The sequence below is a fragment of the Acromyrmex echinatior genome, chromosome 3, assembly GCF_024713525.1.
Source record: "Acromyrmex echinatior isolate Ae372 chromosome 3, ASM2471352v2, whole genome shotgun sequence".
Taxonomy (NCBI): Eukaryota; Metazoa; Arthropoda; class Insecta; order Hymenoptera; family Formicidae; genus Acromyrmex; species Acromyrmex echinatior.
Genome location: NC_141854.1, coordinates 6270989 through 6295315, shown reverse-complemented (window position 1 = coordinate 6295315; position 24327 = coordinate 6270989). Strand labels below are relative to the sequence as shown.

Here is a 24327-nt window from a genome sequence, read left to right as displayed (position 1 = left end):
ACTGACGCAAATCACGTTTTCTTCATTCCACGAATACATACAGCTACGAATAAATACAGAGATCCATCTCATGTGTCTACATTCTATACTTGTAAACATCGAAATTGAAATTCAATGAAAATATACATAAAAAAGCGTACGTAATTGCACATTGAAAGTTACATATTTTTTGAAGTAATATATTTTATTTATATTTGATTGATCTTTTCTGCATAGAAGGAAAGATCAAAGGAAAATAAATATATTAAACATTTCATTTCACATTTTACGTTAAAATCTGTCAGAAGTGAAGCATAAAAATCAATAAACTTTTCTTAATATTTATCTTATATTAATATCAAGAAATCTTGTCTCAGTACTTTATATGCAAAATAATTAGACAAATCATATTACGTGTAAAAAAAATTATATTTTTATTTGCAAAAATATCGATGACATTGATATCTCACAAAAGCGTAAAAAAATTATCATATATGTGAATCTATATTTCACAAAAAATTGTGAAATATTTCAGTATTTTTTTATCCAAAATAAAAAATAATCGAAACATTCGAAGTATATAATAAATAAGAGGAGATGAGAGATTCTTTTTACGTTTTATAAAGCTAATTTTCCTTTATAGTGAATATTTTATGAAATATTCTACGTCCGCATTTTTAAACACATTCATGATCAATAACTGAATTTTTATACATAGAATGAAAATAAGGCAAACAAAATAAACGTAGATGACTCGTCAGCCATTATATATAGGGCAATATATGGCAATCAATGAAGATCCGACTGAATTGTTTTTACTGAAAGCTTTTCAAATTTTGCACATAGATCGAGTTCGATCACGCATCAATTAATGGCTTGTTGAGTTTCCATTTTGTCATATATTGTACGAAAGTTTTTATTATCAATTGTAAAAACTGTACAAACATATATACACACGTGTATGAGTTGTCGCAGACTTGCTGAGCCACTTTTTATAGGCGGATTTTTTAATTAATTTAGAATTGATTTTATTTCAATAAAAATATTGAGAGCGATAATAAATAACTGAGAATAAATTTCTTAGAAATTGATCTATTTAGATAAAGTGCTAATAGAAATTAAAAATCTTCTTTCAATTTCAGATTGTATTTCAAAAAATTTGGAATTTAATTTAAAATAAATTTAATTTAATAGTCCAATGTTCTGTTTTTAAGACAAAACTTTTATGATATAATTTCAACAATACACACGTAATTTTTCTTTAAATCTTTTCAATTTTTTCAATTCCCAAATATGATCATATTTAATAAGTTCTTCAAAAAATTTCAAAAATTTCCGACAAATAGTAATTTTTCTTTCCTTCGACGTTTTTTTTTATTAAGGAAAAGATTGATGGAAGGATCCATACATGAGAAGCTTGGGTTTTGATAGGAAAACGGATCAATCTGTGTATATATGCAGTATGCAATTTTATTGCGCATGACGATATTGCCAAACGATATCGCGGTTCTACGCGGAAAAATGCAACACAGGGTTGACTGGCCAATCGGCCGAATAATGGATGCGAAGCGGACAAGGGACGACCGAGTGGCGAGATGTTGCCAGCCGGCCAACCAGCTAGCTGGTCAGTCGCTGCACTGAAGCGCCGGATTGCGCATAACAGAATATTGGCACTCGCGGAACCGAATAACCGATAATAATAAGTGCCTGCCATTCACACGGCCGCCCACCCGATCGCTCGTCATCTATCGTGCCTGAAAGGCTTGTCCAGTTCTTTTTCTCCTTTCCGCGTGATTCGCGAACGATTACCTGATATGGATTTCCGTGGATTTCCAAAACTGTCTCCCTCCAATAAATACATCGCGTATCTGTAAAAGAGACAGTTCTGCAGAATAAAGTTAGTGGCAATAACTACATTTTTTTAAGGATGTATGTACTTCTGTCACATCTCAAAGCATTATCAAAAATATAAAAATTTTATAGATTGTTCTATTATTACATTTAAATATCTAATATCTGTAAAATTTGAGCACAATTTTCTTAGTTATTTAAAAGTTACTTAATTTTTTTTTTGTTTGTCTTGATTCTTATGTAAAATCGTATTTTGTAGTACTTATGCAAATTTGAATAAGGTTGCAGCATTACGAATTAAATCAAATTTTTTATATGTGCTAATAAAACTTTAATGAATATTCATACAAAAGTTTATTTAAATTTACTTGTTTAAAAATTGTTTATTGTTATAAAACTGTAGCAAAATTTGTTTCGTTGTATAATGTCATTATATATCATTATTTCATCATTTCAAAGCTAATGAGAGTCAATACGAAAAGAGTTACAGTTGCGTACAGTTATATATTAGTAAATATATAAATTATATATTTATCTATAAATATATAGATTAGTAAAATTACTTCTTCATAAAACTGATGTCTTCTTTATTTCGCAATCTTGAACGTTTCAACTCACTTTGGAGCCATATTAGCAATTACTTTGTATACTATGTAATATTGTTAAAAATGGCTCCAAAAATAAATTCAAACTTACGAAACAAAGAAGACATCAGTTTTATGAAGAAATAATTTTACTAATCTATAACTGTGCGCAACTCTTTTCGTGTTGACTCTCATTAGCCTTGAAATTTCCTAATTATCTTTTAGAACTTCTTTTCAAAAAATGCCGCCCCCCTAAACTTGCCGCCCCTCGACCTAAGCCTAAATTAGCTTCTAATGCTAATATGATCTAATGCACTGTAATTGGCTGATATATATAGAAACTCTCATCCGAAATTTGATGAGTTTCAGAACGTAGCCTGCTTATCGAAAGATTGGTTCTTACTTATGGATCGCTTGAGTGAGTAGGCTACAAAACTCCGAAACTCATTTCAACTCAAAAAAAAAGTGTTCTAACCTTTTTAGTTGCTGATTGTATATACAAAGATAAAAGAGAAAAAAGAGAAATATATATACAATAAATAGAGGAAGAAGAAAGAGAGAGAGGGGGGGAAGAGAGAGAAGGATCTTTTTTTTTACAAATATATATATATATATATATGTAAATGACATCATCTGCGCGTGCGTGGTTTTTTTGCTATTTAAAACGCGAGTCAGTTTTCTCTTTGCTCGAATTCACTTCCACAGGATGACGCCGGATATACATGTAAAGGAAACGGTGGTATTATGACACCCAATTTACATTTTATACAATAACTTGATTAATAATTAATGTTTAAATTTAAAACTTAATTACATTCGTTAAAGCGTTTTCCAATTGATTCTAGGCTCAAAGTTACAAAACATTTATTATTTAAGTATACATTAAAAAAATTACGCTGCATAAAGGCTTAAAGAAAAATAGAAGTAGTAATATAAGTCTTCTAAAAAAAAAAAAATAAATAAAAAAATAGTTTTGTTTAAAAAATAGTACTTACAAAATTAACAAAATGTTAAACATTTAAAGTTGTATGCAAATGCATACAATATGTACACATATAGGCTGCTCTCCGTTTTTCTGCATGTAAATTGCTCAGTACTAAAAATCTATTGCACATGTATTATAAACTATAGATTAACAGTAAAGCTACCATTCATGGAAAAATTATTTTACGAAAAAAAAGTTTGTAAATGAGCCGACACAGGAAGTACGTGTAAAAGATTATAATTCAATACAATGATAGAAATACGAAGTAATATAAATTAGAAAATTCGCATAAGAACAGTTTGCAATAGTAAAAGAAATATTTATATATATAATTCGTAATTTCGACCCTAGATTTGGGTTCCCAAAATAATTATTTTGATATGAAAACCTCGAAAACGCCGTCAGCAATCAGCATTTATAGGGGGTTACAATAATAAAATGTCATGCTATTTAATTTTGCATAACTCGAAACGTATATAGTACAGCCAAATAAAATGTGTTAAATAACAAATATACATATCCTCATATAATAGATATACGATCAAGTATTTAAGAATAATAATATGTGTGTAATAAAATGCTATAATATACCTTAAAAATGTTTGAAAATAAAAATGCGTCATAATAAATTCTAACTATTGTGTATTGATATATTAGCATCATGATATAATTCAATGAGTTACTGAACAAATAATTCCATAAGTAAACTAAAATTTTTCACCTAATAGCGGATATTAAAAGGAATCATATCTACACTGGTTATAATGGCACCTTCTTCTCTATGCAAGCAACATTGCTACAACGTATGTCAATAAGTAGATAAACGAAAAAAAGAAATTTTAAGCAAGTGGCACATAAATAAAAAACGCCGTAAGCAGTCATCCTTATAGAAAAGTACTAGTGTGTATGCGCAGTATAATATTATGAGACTGTATTAATGCACTACTATACTACTATACTACAGGTAATAATGTAGTGATGCAGTAGTGCAATAGTACAGTGCTTCAAAATACTATTGCACACTACTAGTAACGCTCAATAGTATTTATCTATAAAGCAAGTAAGCCTGCACATACTTTCCTTAATCATAAGACCTACCATAAGATTTAGCCAATCATAGTTAACAGTTTTTGAAAATTCTTAACTGTGATTAGCTAATTCTTACGGTATGTCTTATGATTACTGTTTGCTTGGAAAGTGTGTGCAGGCACTCTAAGCAAATCTTTTTCACTTGCTATTATTTGTATTATTGCCTTTGTTCTGTTAGACTACGATTGGTCGATTACTGCTTATGTTTTACTACTCACGTTTTTTTTACATGTGCCACTTAGCTTAAGCGGTACCAGCAATTTATGCCATTAATTTATTGCATCATTATTATTTCATTATCTTGATTTCTCACTATTTTTTTCTATAAGACACATAAAATCATTAATTATTTGAAAAATCAGCTTTACGATTGAATCCTTTTGATTGATCGAGAACGTTTATGCAAGGAACTAAAGCAACATTCAAAATAATTAATATTAAAAATCGAATAAGATTTTAATCTTTAATATACATATATTATTGCAATAAATAAGATACATATTTTATATGTTAAAATGATTGTATATCAGTTAAAAAATGAATTGTAAATGACAATCGGAAGAAAATTTGAGAAATCCGTGGATCATGTTGACGAAATCTCGCGGTCTGTTCTGGCGAAAGGTTGGAATATCCGTGCGCAAGTGGATTTATTGGAATTCGAGAGATTCGGAGAGAGTCTCAGAATCGTTGGAATAATTGACGCCAGCCATTGCACCACTACCTGCAAAAATATCAAAATGCAGAAAGGGTTCGACATCACGTGAGCCTTACGACTGTCATAAATCTTTCGAAACGAAAATTGGCACCGATAACGGTGCACAAAGCTCTGACCTGCTCGTAAAAACCATGAATCAAATATCTACTATTTCGCGCAAAGCAAACATTTTACCGTCGAAAATTATGCATCATCGTTGTAATCGCGACGGCGGTAGTTTTTTCGAGAGAATTTAGAATGGACTTTTTTCCGATAGAGATATCATGATTGCTCTGAGTATCGAGCACCATTAAAATTCCCTTTATTATTGACAATCAATTCAAAACGAGTCAGAAATTAATAATATGATTAATCGCTATTTATTTATTCTGTATCAAATTTAGATGATTTACATTATTCTAATTCCGGCTTTATTTTTCCTCAAATTAATAATGATTTTGCAAAATTTTGTTGATGATTATATTTATTTAAAAATAATAAAATATATTATATATTAATAACATGTTAAATATTATAAGTATATTGTTGTACAATTTTTATTATCTATCTAGATTTTTACAGTTCTCTCTCTCTCTCTTATTTTTGATAAATAACATTCGATTAAAGATTAACCGATCACTACGGGACATTCAATATTTCACAAAGCTGCTTTTCGTACTTTTCGGAAAACTGCATATTTTTTACCAACACATAAGCGAATACCGCTTATCGCGCGTCTCATCGACACAGACATATTTGAATATACCGCGAGCACGAGCGCAAAAATGATCGTAAGTTTTCACGATAGTCCACAATTACCTACCCATAATTCACGAGCCGACATCTTTAGTGTTCTTTGCGTGTGCCTTATTCGGATCCGTTTGGCGCTGTGCCTTTGTAATAAATTTACAAATTCGGTTTCGCAACTGTAATCAGCGTACAATGTTATACTCAACGAATTTGTTTATTGTCACTGAGAAAAATGGTCTAGTTGGATTAAATAGTAATTTTGGTGGAAAATGGACGAATAAGAATTTTCTGGTTAAATCTACTAGAATTCTAGTTAAGATAACTAGAATTCTGATAGATACACTCAGAGAAAGGTTTCTTCGATTTAAAGAAACGTTTCTTTACTATATAGTTAAAGAAAAAATTCTTTGATTTGAATGTCATGTCTTTGATTTAAATATTATTGTTTGAAATCAAATAAAAAAATTTATTTGATTTAAAGAAATTATGTTCAAATCAAAGAAATGACGTTTAAATCAAAGAAATTTTTTCTTTACCGTATAACAAAGGAACATTTGAATTGAAGAAACCTTTCTTTTCTGGGTGTATAATTATTCTGGTAAAAATAAGAATTCTGCTAGATTTTATCAGAGATATTGTATCATCCAGAATTCCGGTTATCTCAATTAGAATTTTAATAAATTTAATCAAAAAACTCTGATTGGTCCACACACACATTTTGATTCAGAATTTTTTTTAGCACCTTACTATCTACATATATATTGAAATTAAGGTCGATATTCATAGTCAGTTGTTACTTTAAGATAGTCTTAAATAATGTCTTAGTTGCTAATGCGGTCCTCTGATTGATTCGAGACATCTCAAAACAGAACTTAAGACGATCTTGAATATAAGAATTAACTATGAATATCGGAATAAGATTTTTTCAATTTTTCATACATTACGTGATGCAATAATAATTGTTATCTTTGTTACATAAAAAAGTAAAATAATATATATTTTAGAAATATAGATATATAGGGTGACACGTGACTCCATGTAAGAGCAGAAAATTTGTAGTCTGTGCAAATGAAAGCATTGATTGAAGAATTATCTGTCTATATAACATGCGTACAATGTTAGTATTATATTAAAGAAAACATTACGCACATTACACCGACAGATGATTTTTCAATCAACGTTTATGATTAGTCAAACTTAAAACGTTTATACTTAAAAAACTACTTTATGGAAAAAATGGTTTACACTTTTATCGCTTAATTTTTCACGAAGTTTCACGCTGCAATAATATTATCCTCAAATTCTGAGACCTGTATACTTTGATTTATAAGAGATTGATTAAAGAATTAAAAGATTTTAAACAAAAGTATAAAATAATTACAATCCGTTTCAAAAACAATAAAGTAAATCGTACACTGAGAAAGATTACCTACTAAATTTTAATAAATATTTTCTTGTAGTTCTGTAGCGGAATATTTAAAAGAGACTGGATACAGTTGCAACGGAAAGAAATTGTAACAATGCGAATATCTTTTAAATGATAAGAGATAAGATGATCATATGAAGAACAAAAATAATCGAAGCTCGTATCTGTCTCTGCCGCATAAATCAATCGCGCATAAAAGAAGTTATATGTACTATGCTCAGACAAGCCACATTAGTGTAAATTTACGATTTTATATTTTTTGCTTTAAACTTTCAAATAAATACTTTTTATCATATTTTCATTTTATTAATTCTAAAATACTCAAGTTATGTGTATGTCTTTTTTTTTGATATTTTTAAGTGATTTCAAATATATTCATATCAAATTTTTACAACATCGGTTTAGGGTTAAAAGTACCGTTTCGCTAAGGTATATTGTAACACTATATAATCAAATGTAAATGTTAAAAAGAACCCGCTCATCTCAAATTTTAATAAAAATACACTGAATACTTGATGTATTTTCGCGTAAAAATAAAGATATGATAAGAAAAAAGTATCGCTCTGCTTCATAAACCGAAATATTTTAATATTTTTATCTGATAACTAATCAGATTAGGAAATCTGTCACAGCCGAAATACTGCGATGCAAGCACGCGCTAAGATCATATTTTCATGCACTATAATCGCGTGCAAATGCGTTATAAGTATATTTCTTATTGTAATAGATGTTATTTACTGCTTTGCAAACACAAATTCACTGCTTTAAAAATAAATTATCTGTACTGAAACACAAATTTACTATTTTAAAAACACAAATTCACTGCTTTTTAACAGCAAATTTACTATTTTAAAAACAAAAATAATATAAGAAGATAATTTCTGTTTTAGAATAGATAATTTATTTTTAAAGCACTGAATTTGTGTTTTTAAAGTAGTGAATTTACGTTTTAAAACAGATAATTTGTTTTTAAAACAGTGAATTTCTTTATTACAACAGATCGTTTTTAGTTTAGAACATGTTACAACTTTCCCTTTATTTCATTATGCCCCAAATCAAAAGCAAGATGTACTAATTCGGATTTTGATATTTTACTCATAGACAGACTAAAATTACACTTTTTTGCAAATTGTATATAAATCTAAATAATTGTTACATCATGATGCATTAAAAGAAATAAATAAATATATATATATATATATATATATATATATATATTATATAAATAAAAAATATATATGTATTTTTCTAAAAATTTGTATACAACTATTCCATCCCCTATCTACTAAATGTAAACACAAAATTTATTATTTACAAGATTCTTTTATTAGATACAAGAACCATTAGTTTGATTTAACTATTATTTTCTTTATTTAATTAAATATTTATTTATCGCACTGAGAAAAAGAAATTGGTTGCAGCAGCCAATTTTTAGTTTACGTTAGCCAATCGAAATCCTATACTAACATTGCGAATAGACTAACGCAACAAAAATTAGCTCCAGCAATCAAAAATTGGCTGTTGCAGCCAATTAAAAATGCTGTGCCATATTTTACCATCTAATTTGCTGCAGGAGCCAATTAAAAATGCTATTTTATTTCAGTATGTAAGTAAATATTTCGTAGGATTATTCAAAGAAATATTTATTAAAATTTAATAATTTTTTTTAGTGAGTAAATTATTTATTACAAAGTAGCGCTATTTAATTTCGATTGTTATTTTGTATTTATGTATATGGATTATTATATTGTATTTATAAATTATATACATAATAAAAAATATAATAAAAAACAATTTTTACAACAATTTTTATAATAATTTTTTATATATAATAAAAAATTATATGTTCAATAAATAATATGTTTAATATGATATTTACTTTGTTCACTTTAGAACGATAATTTTTGTTAGCGAGAATATAACAGGAATTATGTATTGTAAATAGAAACAAAAGTACGTTGACACAAGATCTGATAACGTTTCTACGATCGATCGACCATCCTTCTTTTATTGCAGTGCAAAAACTGAAGATCTACGGACGAAGGCGAAAAGGTATGATGAAGTGGACATGACACAACGACATGATGAAGACCATTGTGGGGATCATATGGATAATGTTAGTGCTCATATCAGGTACGTGTGATCAATCTAGAAGTCGCATGCCCAGGACTCGTATTAATCTGCTGATATTAGTCGACTAGGAATTTCATCTTATCGTTTCCAATATCTCAATTTATCTTTCCACAAAACATATAGCATTATTGTCTTTATTTTCTTTTTAAAATATGGATTAGTATTACAAGCAATTTTTAACTTGGTCATTTTTAATGTAATGAATTGGATAAATATAATGAATTTGCATATTGAGTTCTATAATTCATAAATTATGAATTTAACTTCCAAATTATACTAGTTCTAGTTTAAAAAAAAAAGAAATTTAACTTTTTTTGTTCTGGTTTCTTTAAATTGAGTTTAAGTTGATAGATATGTTTTGTTGAAATAGAGAATTTTTAAAATTATTGTTCAACTTATTCACATCTGACATTTTTTTAAGTAACAGAACATATCTAGTTAAATTATTATATATTTTTAAAAATTTTTCGATGAGAGAGAGAGAGAGAGAGAGAGAGAGAGAGAGAGAGAGAGAGTTGAATATGAAAATGAGATCAAAATGTAAGAATTTGAAATGGTGAAGTTAAAGAATAGAAAATAATGTATTTGTAAATTCTTATGAAATTATATATATTACTAGATTTTTTTTAAGTCTCTGAATAAGAAAATGATATCAGAACATAAAAAAATTAAATTATTGAATGAAAGAAAAAAATATCTTTAAATATCTTTAAATTCTAGTGAAAATATATTTTTATTGATGTTCCGAGAAAACGTTTTCCAAATTGTAAAATATAGAGACTCAATTTACAAAAAAAAAAAAAAAATATATATATTATATAACGAAATGTGTTGATAATGTTACTTCCAAGCTCCGAAGGCAAGGAGTTGAGAGGGTGAACACAGCAGGAACCGAATTTTGACCGATTTGGTTACGTCCAAGCTCCGGATCGCAAGGGAGCTGGGGAAGGAACGACGCAAACCGAGAGGTACTTTGCTTCGTTCTTGGGCTCTCGAAGAGCCAGGGATTGGAAGGACGAAGTGAAAACCTCTCTCGAGGTCGACGCTCCGCTGAGCAAAAAAAACTCAAGAGTCGAACGCACTTGTTGCATTTATAATTATAATGTTTTTGGTTAAACGTGATGCGCGCGCGCGCGCGCGCGCGCGTGTGTGTGTGTGTGTGTGTGTGGGTGGGTGTGTGGGTGTAAGTACGCGAATATTACATCGAGTAATATTCGCGGACCTAGAGCAAATACATTAAAAAATGTGTGCGTGTGGGTACATTAGGATTTCCGTGAATAAAGAATATGGAGAGTGAAACGGTTAAAGGAGTATTACTAGAACCGAAAAAGATTAAAATATTATTTATTGATTAATACCGAAGTAGAGTAGAAGTTCGTTGGACGTAACAATAAGAACAATGTAATATTATCCAAAAGTTTTAGTTTAATGCGTACCGCATATTTACAAGTATTATTGAAATGTACTATTGAAATATAAAAAAAGATTCGAAAAAGGTTTCATTTATATTTTTACATAATATAAATATAATAAGAAATTTTATTAATATATGTCATTAGAAGCTGAATTTGATTAATTGCTGTGGACAAAAGTAATAATATTTTATAATTAATTCGAGAATTTTCGGATACACAAATAATTTTTTATATTTTATAATAGATATTTATTACAATATTTTTTCCAAAAGTTAAAATAATGCTTTTTAAAAAATGAAATCTACTTGATTTTAATAATTAAAATACTTATTAAAGATATATATCTTTAGATATTCTACAACACATTTTATTTCTGCAAGAAAAGTTAAAATTTTTCAAATTTTGTATCATGTGCAAATTATGTTTTAAATGCATTAACTTTTAATCACGAAAAGAAACATAAGTTAAATTCAAATTCTTCCCAAAGAAAATGATAAATCAATATAGGGATAGTTTTTAGAGATATCATATAATATCAAAATAACAAAATTAATCTCTGCATTACTTTTAGAGAAATTGAAACAAGCAAATTATAACTATCTCTACTTAACTTATAGTTATACTATTCTAATAAACAATTAATTTTAAAACATTACGCGCTTTTCTTTCTCTTCTTTCTTGAACAATTTTATATTTTTTACTTGTATCAGTTTTCTTGCGGGGATGCGATATGTCATACTGAACATGAAATAATTAAATAGATTACAATAAATAAATATAGTACAATTTATATATATGTATATATATATATATATATATATATATATATATATAAAACACAATTAATCAGGTCGCGCGCGTGCTATATTTCCCTTCCTAATAAATAAAAAATTTCTAACAAATACATAAAAACATCTTTTGTCGATATTTCTCTCCATTTTATGAGGAAAAATACACAAAATGCAAAATGTAGACGAATATCACTCTTGCGTGCATATAACGCAAATAACGATTGTAAATGTACACGTGGATGCGAAATCTACTTGAGGTTCGTAAAGCATTTTCCATGTCCCATGAGTGTATTTGCGGGTTCAAAGTCGCTATAATCCACACGGACGATCATGTCGTTATATATGTTGTCGTGCATACAGCTGTGGTCTATGAGATGCGTACATTATCGCGGTTCGTGAGTATAGACATACATAACTGGCTGTCTGCATTTACGATTGCATTTCTAAACGTTCTTGCGCACCTGAGTTCTTGTGCACGTGGAGTGCACTCGTGAGATGATCGTAACATCATTTCGTCTTCCTTCTTTTTTATTGGAAAAATTGTACACGAGTACGTTTGTTAAACGGAGGAAATGACACGATTACAGAATCAGACCTTCAAGTGCAATTCCGTTTAGAGAATTAATCATCGGTTCGTATATACATGTATGTATAGTTACGTGTGATTGTCAGATATTTCAATAAATAATACAATATTTGTATCAATTGAAATTTCACAGAGAAAAATGTTCTGATTGTGAACTAATAAAAAGGTGAACTAATAATAAGAATAACATTTTGATGAGATCAAATAGAATTTCTATCATAATCTCAACATCAATATAAAATTATAGATATATAGATATGATAGATATAGATAGATATGAGATAAACCACATGGTTGATATCTGACAATGTCACACACTGGACATGAAACAGTTATCAAAATGTAATTCTTGTTGAACCCTTTTTATTGGTTTTAATCAGAATATTTTTCCAATGTTAAATTAAATAAATTTTTATATTCAGATATGTCTTTAAAATCTATACGATTTAATTATAAAATATTAAGCGTAGAACGCGCGAAATATATATCATTGAAATTTATTAAATCATAGAAATGTATCAAATCAATAAATTGTAAATGCATAACTCTATAAGTCAGAAACAGTTTTCCATTACGTTAATAGATATTTCGTCACAAAATTTTAATACCGTCAAAGTTAAATCATAAAAGCCAACGCGCTGTAAAAGTTTGTTGACAAGTCTTTTCCAGTTTCATGTTGTGACATTTTCAATAAATGTTAGCACATCGTTGATGACTAGTACTTGAAGATTACTCTGATATCTCAAGCGGTAAATTAGAATAAACACGGAATACAGGAAAATCGGATGCCGAAATATCACTATTGACATTCTCGCAGGCAATTTTAGCCCTTCGTTCCGCGGCTATAACCTTTCCAGTTAGTTTCGAATCCAATTTCCTGGGACTGTCTCCTGATGTACGGACCGGAAGAACTTCTATGGCTCAGTTTTAAAATTAAAATCACTGGCGACGCACGTGTTAGTCTGAACGGATAGAAACTCGTAAAACGGTAATAAAATGATATGCGCGAGCGTAATAAATAATATAACGGTGAGCCGAATCCGTCGACGACTCTATCATAATGACAAAATATCGACACGTATTCGCCTCGAGCAAGCGGAAGTTTTGGTCGTCTTTATATATAATCGACGTCAATCCGACGTTGAAAAATAAAATTTCCTTAATCCAAGCAAATGGACAAATTATGGAGTTTGTACTAAAATAAGTCGGTGATTTAATCAATAATACGCGGAAAAAATTTGTAAGAATGATTACGAACTTTTATACTACGGAAAAATATCTTTTATTCTATTGAAAATTCTAAGAAAAGTGATTAATAATTTCCTTTCTTCCTTTTAAGTAACAGTTATGTTTAACAAAGAACATTTTCTTGATCACAATCTTAAAATAAACTTATTATAAATTTTAGCGATTTCACATAATAAAAAAGTAAATTGAATTTATCGAAAGTAATCAACGTGCAGTCGTATTTCTGAGATAAAAAATTTATTTTAAATAATATATATGTCTTAACTTTGATCGTAATTGGCGTTTCTCATATTTAAATGATTTATTCATACAAACAATCCTTTTCGTCACTTCTGCGAGATTTAGAGCTAATATTGATTAATGACGGACAGACGGTCAGAAATAGACGAAGCGAAAACATGGATGCGGGAAGAGGAAAAGCGGGAAATATTTCGCCCGAGAGCAAATATCAAAGAAAGGAAGACAACCGTGGATAGTTTGCCCACGTAACAGGACAGCTCGGCAATTCCGCTTCGTAGTTTTCCCATTATCCGTGCCCATGTGAGCGTGCCCATGTGAACGTGTATATTTCGCTTTGCGCATATTTAACCCTTTGCCATACAGCAGTGCATAAAGTGTTGCCGTCATTATAAATACTAACACATAGGCCGGAAGATACGAACCAGATATACTCGTCCAACCGTTCTCCACTTATTTGCAATTTCAAAGTAAAATGTGGATCTGTGGGCAACGCTGCGAATCGGTATTAATATTAGAACCATAAAGCGTGACCTGGGAAGCACATTTCACTAGCGCCATGATAATATATGTATATGTGAATGAATACGAAAGAACATTTCCGTATTTTCTCTCAATTATTTTTTGCGTCTCGCAAATTTGTACTTCGAACGAATTTCCGGTTATTTCACTTAAGGACATAGTCAAGACTGTCAAGAGACTTGAGATAATTGAACATTTTATAATACAATACATTTCAATTTTCAGTCTACATTTAAGGATTGTAACGAACAATTGAGTTGCTAAGATTAACAAGACAAAAGAGTGTTATTCTCATAGAATTCGGTTACTATCATCTCTTCATCGCCATGTTTGATATGGTCCAAATGGCGGGCTACTATTTCTGTGTCTAATATTATCATACATGTACACAGAAATAGAATGTAACGCGTTACTAATTGATGTCGTTACCGTAATTTTTTTATAATGACGATTTGATAATGACTACAATTTTTTATGACTGTGACGATAAAGCCAGGATTGGAAAGTTATTTTTGAAAAATAACTTGTTATCATTAGGCGTTATTCATTAAAAAAAGTATCTCCTTATGAAACGAATAAAAAAATAAGGAAGTACTGCTTTTTAAAAATGATACTGTTCCAACCCTAGTATTATCGTTATCGCCATGAAAAATTGTAAAGTCATTTCCAAATATTATAAAAACAGTAATAGTAACAGTGTAACAAGTAACGCGTTACTTCCTGCATATACGAGTACATATAATCGTATATATGTATATAATACGCATACATAATAAGTAGGGATAGACAGGAACTTCCTATCCTTATTTTCGCTTCGTCTATCGATGACCGTCTATCCGTCATCAATATTAGCTCTAAATTTCACAGAAGTGACGAAAAGTCATATTAAAATGCAATGAAACTTCAATAGATCGTAAATGAAAAGTTCTTTAAATTAATTAATAAAATAAAAATGAATCATCTTTGAACTTATATCGTAATAATTTATTCAATGATTTATCATCTTGTGTGATATAACGCATATAAGTTTGACATTACATTCGATTCGAGTTTGCCTTCTGTTAATTTAACTTTAACTTCTGTTCTATAAACAGACAATCGACATTGTAACATGTGGAAATTTAGTTCAGTGCGATAAATTCTTCGTTTAGCCAACGATTTTAAGATATGCTTTTCCTATATTTCCAGGATGCTTAGGAAATCCAGACGCAAAACGATTATATGACGATCTCTTATCGAATTACAACAAGTTGGTTCGTCCATCGTTCAACGCCACAGACAACCTTACCGTTAAAATAAAACTGAAACTCTCGCAGCTTATTGATGTGGTAAGCAATAATATTCTTGCAGTCATTTTTACATTACTTGTAAAATAATATGAAGAAAAATAAGCGAGAATTGTGGATTTAAATATTACAATTAAATATTTAAATTATAAGGAAAGTAAATATTTTTATATAATAATAGTGAATTTTTAAACATTATTATTTACGTTATTTGAACGCGAATTTTAGCTAAGTACTTTACATTCCATCATGATAAAAATTGTTATAGCGAATGCCAATGATGCGTACATATAATAATCCACTTTTTAATTATCTCTATCTATATAAAAAAGCATGAGATATGTCGGAATATTGCGATATTTTCAGAGTATGGGAGAACGATGTATTCTCACAAAATTATTCTCTTGCAGAATTTGAAGAATCAGGTCATGACAACGAACCTCTGGGTCGAACAGGTAATAAAAAATAATTACGTAATGTAAGAATTGAGATAATAAAAAATTACATATTATAAGAATTAAGATAGAGAGAAGTGGGGAAAATTTATATTTGTCTTTTCACATTGGTGAAGTTTTCACACACAACTCACATAATAAGCTGATAAGAATTATCAAATACGTGACAGAAATACGTGGATCTCCAATTTGCGAACTGTGCAAATAGAATTTAATTTTAAAATAATCTTATAATGGCTCAATAATAATAGACAATAAATAACAAGAAAGGGTTACAAACCAGATTTTTATATATTTCAAATTCTTAGAACATGCATTATATGCATATAATATAATACAAGTAATTTTTGATTAAACTGGTTTCAATTTTAACTCTGATCGCATTTACTTCTTGTGAATATTTGACTCATTGTTTCAATTACTGGTTTATATTCTTGTTAAATATTCGCATTTGAGAATGTGTGCTGATACATTTTTATTGAATGACTCAACATATAATATTTAAATATTTTTATCATCATTATGGACTAATTGCGACCGACATAATGGAAGAATGTAGCTGAGAATATTACAAGACTGAAAACATTACATTGTTACGACAAAAAATAGATATGAAGGAATACCAACATTTTATGTAATCTGTAGAAATTGTATCTAATCATTTTATTAATTTTGTTAAATTTTTTTCTACATGTATACACTGAGGATGACCTAATAATAAGGTCGAAACGCATGTTCAAAGAATTTGAAATGCGTAAAATTCTGGTTTGTAGCCCCTTCTTGTTATTTATTGTTTAGAATTTAATTTTATCAACACAATCAAACTGCATAATTATTACTTTTTTCCTCTCCAATATAATTTTTATTTAACGTATCTTAATAATGTAAACAAAGACTTAATAACAAATGGGACATGTTAAGGAGAGGCATATTTTGACTATACAATATTAGCTAAAAATATCAATCAAACAATTAGTCAAAATAAACTATAAAGAATTAAGATGAAGAGAATTGGCAAAAAAATTAGGAGATATTTATTACGCATAATGTAATGTTGAACAATGAAGTAATATTTATAACAAATCGTAACAATTTTCGATTATATGTAAAATCACTGAAAATCATTGTGGGTCTTCGTTCACGTGGAAAGTAAATGTCTGTCAATCACACGTTTTAGCACGTGGCGCGGATTTTCATACGCAGAAACGAAGATCGGACAGTAGCTTCCACCCGAAGAAGCTAGAAAATAACTCCAGTGAACTGTGCAACCCATTTTCAAATGCTGAATTACATAAGATAGATTCGCGCATCGTTTTTCCGTTCAGGGATATATAACGAGCACAAAATAGATTCGTATAAGAATATGTGACGAAAAATCGGTTTATTAAAAAGCAAATATCTTATGATTCGATTATATAGAGTGTTGCTCAATAAATATGACTCTTCTTATCGAGCATAAATAAAGATATATTTTTGTATGTATTTTATATAATGTCATAATATATTGAATCCTCTTTGTAATATTTTCAGAGAATAGTTATAAAAGATTATACTTTCCTCTCGGTATCATATATATGTACAAATATTTTTTTAACTTTGTTTGCATAACTTTTCTACACACGCGTTCTAGATTTTATTATCGTATTTCTCTTGTCGGATATTTGTACATATTGAAAGTTTTAATTATTTCATCGTTGAAAACAATCAAAAAATAAAATGGAATGGATGACGAGATTGATAATAGAAATAAAATCAGAATAAATTGAAATTTAGACCAAAGCTTGAATTGATACATAACAATTTCATTACAAATTTCAATTTATTCTGACTTCATAAGTCCTTGTAAATATGTTATTAGTACAAGTTAAATATTAGCAATATTTAACTCTTCGTGAACGAAGGTGGGATGTGACATACCCCAGCAAGATAAATTTCCATAATTTTCTAAAAAGTGCACGCATGTGCCGGTTTCATACAACTGGAGAGTGCGTTGTTACCAATCATACTAAATAATAGTATATTTATGATAAAGTATAGCATGAAGTATCAGATATGTATCCACATATGATTCATGTTAATTTTCTATTTGGTTTGCGGAGGGTTAAGGATGTATAATATGTATCAAAACATTGCCAAAAATATAAAAATTTCCTAGATTGTTCTATTACTACATCTGAATATCGGTAAATATGAGCACAATTTTCTTATTGGTTTAAAAGCTATTTAATTTTTTTGTTAGTCTTGATTCTTATATAAAATCATGTTTTATAGTACTTATTTGTAAATTTGATGAGAAAGTGACATTAAAAATTAAATCAAATTTTAAACGTATGATTAAACAATAATAAATATTTATACGAAAGAGGTTTATTTAGAATCACTTATTCGTTTACAAGTTATTGACCTGCAGAAAAATATAAAACTGCAGAAAAATATGGTCATTTTGCTGCATAAAATCAATTGTAAGTAAAATTATTTGTTGTTTTGTTCTTGTTGATTTCAGAATTTATTTATAAGTTATAATATCATCTTGATATTTTGAATGGTACTGACTGATATTAGTTTATTTTGACTAATTGTTTGACTGATACTTTTAACTGATATTGTATAGCCAAAATGCCTCTCCTTAACACGTCTTATTTGTTAAGTCTTTGTTTATATTATTAAGATACGTTAAATAAAAATTATATTGGAGAGGAAAAAAGTAATAATTATGCAATTTGATTGTGTTGATAAAATTAAAATCTATTTGCACAGTTTGCAAATTGAAGATTCACGTATTTCTGTATTTGATAATTCTTATTAGCTTATGCGAGTCGTGCGTGAAAACTTCACCAGCGTAAAAGGACATCAAATATTAATATGTGCTGTAAACCAGGCACATCGTTGATGATGTTCGCGTATACTCTTAGTTCGGAGAGTTATGAACTAATACTATGCCATCCGAAAGTTTTCGGAATATCCACCGCATCAATGTTATCACAAAGTTCGCGTACGAAAATGTTAATTTAACCGCTATTTATCGACGGGATTAATCGGTTGGTGCTGGCACAAGCAAGCTGAAAATGTCCACATTGCGGATAAATTATCTGGCGATTTTTTACATTAAACTTTTTAAATGCAACTTTATAACAATTGTAATTCTATTATCAGCTTGTAATAACATTACGATTCTTTGATCCATGTATTGAATTTAATAAAACATTTTACCATTTGTCACGGTTTGCGTTATATTTGAATTACATTAAAATTGAAATCGCGACATTTAATTATTACAGAAAGTTATACATTAAAGAATTCGATGGAAGATCAATAGAAAATGTATTACGAGTAATCATTTGATCCATTGTGGTTAAATTTAATTCCCTACTGTGTAGCGTGTCAGAGCAAATGGATTACGAGGATTACGTATTTCGTGATAAATATTTAATAAATTACCTCGCAGAATGCGCATGGCTCGCTATTTAACTAAGCTACCTTTGGTTCAGTTAAACATGGCCAAATTTCCCAGAATAGAGTCATGTCCAGCTATATGCCGATATAATATTCTATCTAGCAAACATAGTGACGCGTAGACGAAGAGAGAGACTTCGGCTTCGAGCTAATATTCAACATGCTCTACGCATAAAGGCTGTGTCCACGCCTGAAGGAAGCGCATTTCCGACGACCAGCTGTGTCGGTGGCGTCAGCAATCCATCATTCTCTATTCCAGTGATATAAGTAGGAAATTAACAGTAGTAAAAGCGATTTGTAATTACTAAAGCTAATTTACTATGTTCGCAATTAGTTTACTCGAAATTTTACAAGCCAACGCAATAATGGACGGAACTTATTACTGTTTTTTACTTCTATTCTTTCAAAAAATATCTTTAACAAAAGGATACTGATAATTTTTAAATAATCAGAAATCGAAAATAAAATAGATTGAAAATCTTGTTTAGTTTTTGTTTTTATTTTTTTTTTAAATTGAAAATATTAGTACATTTCTTACTTTTAACTTTGAATAGATTTTTTATCTTAATTTAAAGCACAATTGCAAAGATGTAAGACATTTGTACTTTCAAAAACTCGAAAGAATAATGACTTTCTTGACATTTTTATCGAGAAAGAACTGACTTCGAAATCGCGTTCAAAAGTTCATCATAAAAATTTGGTCCATTTATCACAAGGTACTTTATAAAACTTAGATATCATTGACGAAAATGTTTGAAAATTTTTTTAGTACACAATACATTGTTACACACACACAATGTTAGGCTTATTTTTTAATCGTACTATCCTATCAAAATCTTATGAAAAAAAAAATTGGTCTTTATATCATCCACAAAATTCAATAAATCAAAGGCATAGAAATTTTTTAATAAAACGTGAAGTTTTAATTAAACAATGTGAACAAACAAGGAGAAGAAATTCGTATGCAAATTTGCGCGTTTCAGCCTTAAACTAGCAAATGAGGAAAGTTGCAAAATATTGCCTCTGTGCACTGTTTGAAATAGCTTCAGCGTGATTTCCCGATCCTTTGTTGCTTCTCATTTTAAATACATGAATTAGGATACGATAGATAAATTCATTGACGAACTTCTACTATATTTACAATTGTGATGGAAAAACATAAAATACGCGAATATTTTTATGATATCTTTTTTATTTATTTTTTTGTTCAATACAACAATATCTCTTTTATTTCAAACAACATTTTTTTCACTTTGATATATTCAATCATTGATATTTACGACATTGTTCATGCAAAAATATGAATTTGTTTTTTAGGAATGAAAACATTTTTTAACCAACAAAAAGTTAAAAATAGCATGATGTGGTATCAACACTCGTTAGTACAAAAAATTAGGTCACTGTAATTATTATATAAAAAAACATAGATTTTAGAATTAACTAAATAGAGAATGTATGTGCGTATCTAAAAATGTGCCTATTAAATTTATTTGAAACGTGTTTTAATTATTACAACCAATTTTGAAAAAAAACAGTTTTGAGAAAAACATAACTTATTAACTTAATTGATTTTCTTGCAATGTTTAATACAATAATTAATGAAAAATAATGTTTACGTATATAATTGTATTTACTCCAAGAATGATAATCTTAAAATTTTTTTTAATTCTATTATATTCAGGTTCAATCAAGTAAAAAAAATCAATACTGCGTCAGAGAACAAATGACTAACATGATTTTCTGGTCAACGAAAATAAATAACAGCTGAAGGAAGAATCTGTCATAACTCGGTGTATAAATATATTGGTTTACGGATATAATTATAATTATCGATTATTCTTGCTCGAAGTTTTCATATTAGACATGTTAAAGCAACGAACATTATGACTCGTTATTTTTGACGGACATTATCCCAGTTATAGAAGCGTTGATCTATTGAAAATTTGCACAATAGACAAGACAAATGACGTAAAAATGAGGTTTTCATAAATTGAAAGTATAAAAAAAAACATGACATAAAGAAATGATGGATATGTCCAATAAATAATGTGAAATTGTTGCACGATGTAATTTCATTTATCATCGAAAAAAGAACGTTTTCAAATTTTTATTATTGATAATGTGATGTCCACTCTAAAAATTTTATAAATTTTTAAGCAGAGAAAGGAAATCATTGCATGAACGGTAACAGTGGACCAGCATATATGTATATATATCGATACTATAATTATTGCTAAAGCACATGTTCAATATGTAAGAATGATAAATTGACGGATGTGACAATGTGTAAAATTGTTTATACATTTATCTAAATCATTTATCTTAAATATTTATCTTAACTACAAAATGAAAATGCGCGTATGATTGATATCTAGTACAACATTTTAAGGCTTCAGTATTGTGACAACGACAGTGCACTGCTCTTAAAGAACATGCTCGCAAATTCCGACACTGAGACGACGGCTGAGGCGGATGTACTGTGTGATTTTATTGAGAAACGCTATAAAAGAACACGATATTTTTCTGCCTTTCTTTGAAAGACTACTAAAGTAACGTAAAGTAACATAATAAAAGTAAAAGTGACAAAATAACAGAAAAGATAAGAATTTGCGATAATATTACATTGATTCTTTGTTCGTAGTCATGGCACGATTACAAGCTGAAATGGGATCCGAAGGAATACGGTGGAGTAGACATGCTGCATGTGCCATCAGATCATATATGGAGGCCCGATATAGTTTTATATAACAAGTAAGATGATACTATTGATCGAAAGATAACTATTAGATCTACCTTTCCTTTCTTTAATATGCGTTAATTGGCATAGAATATTGTTGATTTGAATAAATTACTGATCAAAACACAAGTAAATGTATCACGAATACATAATGTTTAGAAGAATGCGTAAGTGATTATTTTATTATTGAAAGTTTTTTTTTATATAATTACCGAAAAATTATATATACTCTCTGTTAATAGAAAATTTAGATCTCTATTATTACCAATTATTTCCAAGCCGAATTTTTCTTCATTTTTAATTATTATAAATTTTTAACATGTTTTGAGACAACACTGAAGATTAAAATTATAAGCATACTTTACATGATGGAGCGTACTTTTACATTTAAAAAATAAACGAGCTGTTTCCTGAATAATAGAACACACTCTTTTGTATGACGAACTATGCAGAATGTTCTTTGGGACTATATACGTGCTAAGTAGAAGTTAATTTTTTATGAAACCATGTTTAAAAGTGCATTTAATCAAGTAAAAACTTATCAATAATTCAATAGTAAAATTTCTTGTATAACTGCTAAACAAGTCGCTCATGCTTTAAACCGTTGTTATTTATAACTAGAATTATAAAAATTGTAAAACTGTGTAATTCTGACTAAATAAAGCCATACAGAGATCGAAAGTTATAAAACTCAGAAGAAATTTTATCTTTGATTTCTTATAAGAAATTATATCTTTGATTTCTTATAAGAAATTATATCTTTGATTTCTTTAGTAAAGTATTTTTCGTGATGAACGTTTATATCAACCTATTTTATTTACTCGATCTCTTTAAATTAATTTGGTTTCTCAATCTTATTAGATATTTTATACAGCAAATCTACAAGAAGGATGTTATTCTTTATATACAAAAATAATTATAGGTTTGCGAATTACTTTGGAAATTACTTATTATTTCTCAAATAAGATTATTTTGTCCCGAGATGAGATATCAAAGAATTTATGTTCAACAGCGCCGACGGTAACTTTGAGGTGACGTTGGCGACGAAGGCGACTCTCAACTATACGGGCAGGGTCGACTGGAAGCCACCAGCTATTTATAAGTCTTCCTGCGAGATCGACGTTGAATATTTTCCCTTTGATGAACAAACGTGCATGATGAAATTTGGCTCGTGGACTTATGACGGCTTCCAGGTGAGAATTGTCTGATATTTCGTTGATGTTTCGAAAATTGCCTTCCATTAACCAAACGCGTGACCAATCGATTTAACTGTTCCAGGAAAGCCATTTGTTATATTGTAACTTAAAAAAAGAATTGATACAAATAGAAAGTATTGTACATGAAAGTGTAGTGCTAAGAATATTTATATTGTATTGTATTTTATTTCCGGTGATCTTTTTCTTCGTTAATCAAGAGTCTGATAAATATTAGATCTTTTCCATGTTTAAAGAACTTTTTCTTATAAGATATGTGTTCTTATTAGATGAACTATTCAATTAATCTTGACGACTCAATAGTCAATTTATTAGTGCAACAGGAAAATCTCGCAGAGATCTCTTGTTAGGGCAATCACAAATATTCTGAAAGTGACTTTCGTGATACGATGGAAGTATTATTGTTGCCGGCTGTTAGGCTATAGTAAAAGATCGTATATATCGCTTGTTATCATTTTTATTGAATAAAATATCGCTTGTTAGAAGCGTGCAATCGAATATAAATGATGGACAGACGGAACGTTGAGGTAAAGAAATAAGACGGTGAGAATTAAGGTCTGACCTAAATTAAATATTATTAATGTTATTTTAAAAGTGTTCTCGTTTGATGTGCTAATGTAATCTATCTCTGCCTATGCTAAAGCTTTACACATTGTAATTAATTGTTCTGATTTAATTTCAAAAAGAAAACTGTACTCAATTTGGCCTACCTAAGCATTGTGATTTTTGCTAATTTTTGTTCCAAAATTTGAGTCCAAAATTAAAAACTAATGACCAGATTCAAAAGAGAAAATATTTTTTAACATTAATTAAAAATATGAATATCATTTTTAAATATCTACATGAATGAAGATTTTAAGAAAAAGTAGTGTTTAAGTTATATTGGTGCACA

General features: G+C 29.0%; 1 protein-coding gene and 1 long non-coding RNA gene across 7 annotated transcripts in view; one reads left to right on the top strand and one right to left on the bottom strand.

Moving 5' to 3' along the window:
- nAChRa3 (nicotinic acetylcholine receptor alpha3 subunit) overlaps positions 1–24327 on the top strand; it is a 95277-nt gene that overhangs the window by 42026 nt on the left and 28924 nt on the right. For 2 of the 5 annotated variants that reach the window (XM_011067451.2, XM_011067450.2), the window contains exons 2-6: positions 9375–9491; positions 15479–15618; positions 15987–16031; positions 22126–22235; positions 23234–23414. In XM_011067451.2, coding sequence (XP_011065753.1) covers positions 9440–9491; positions 15479–15618; positions 15987–16031; positions 22126–22235; positions 23234–23414 — 528 coding nt within the window. In that variant the 5' untranslated portion in view covers positions 9375–9439. Of the gene's footprint in view, positions 1–9374; positions 9492–15478; positions 15619–15986; positions 16032–19593; positions 22034–22125; positions 22236–23233; positions 23415–24327 lie in introns of those variants that run through there. The other 3 variants (XM_087403779.1, XM_087403778.1, XM_087403777.1) reach the window with 3 other exon arrangements.
- Positions 65–7585, bottom strand: LOC105152903 (uncharacterized). 2 transcript variants are annotated; one of them, XR_015544499.1, is made up of 3 exons: positions 7362–7585; positions 6006–6108; positions 65–5209 (listed from the first exon to the last, which is right to left on the bottom strand). It is a non-coding gene; the product is annotated as an uncharacterized LOC105152903 (long non-coding RNA). The 2 variants fall into 2 exon arrangements; XR_847014.2 differs by having other exon boundaries at positions 7366–7557.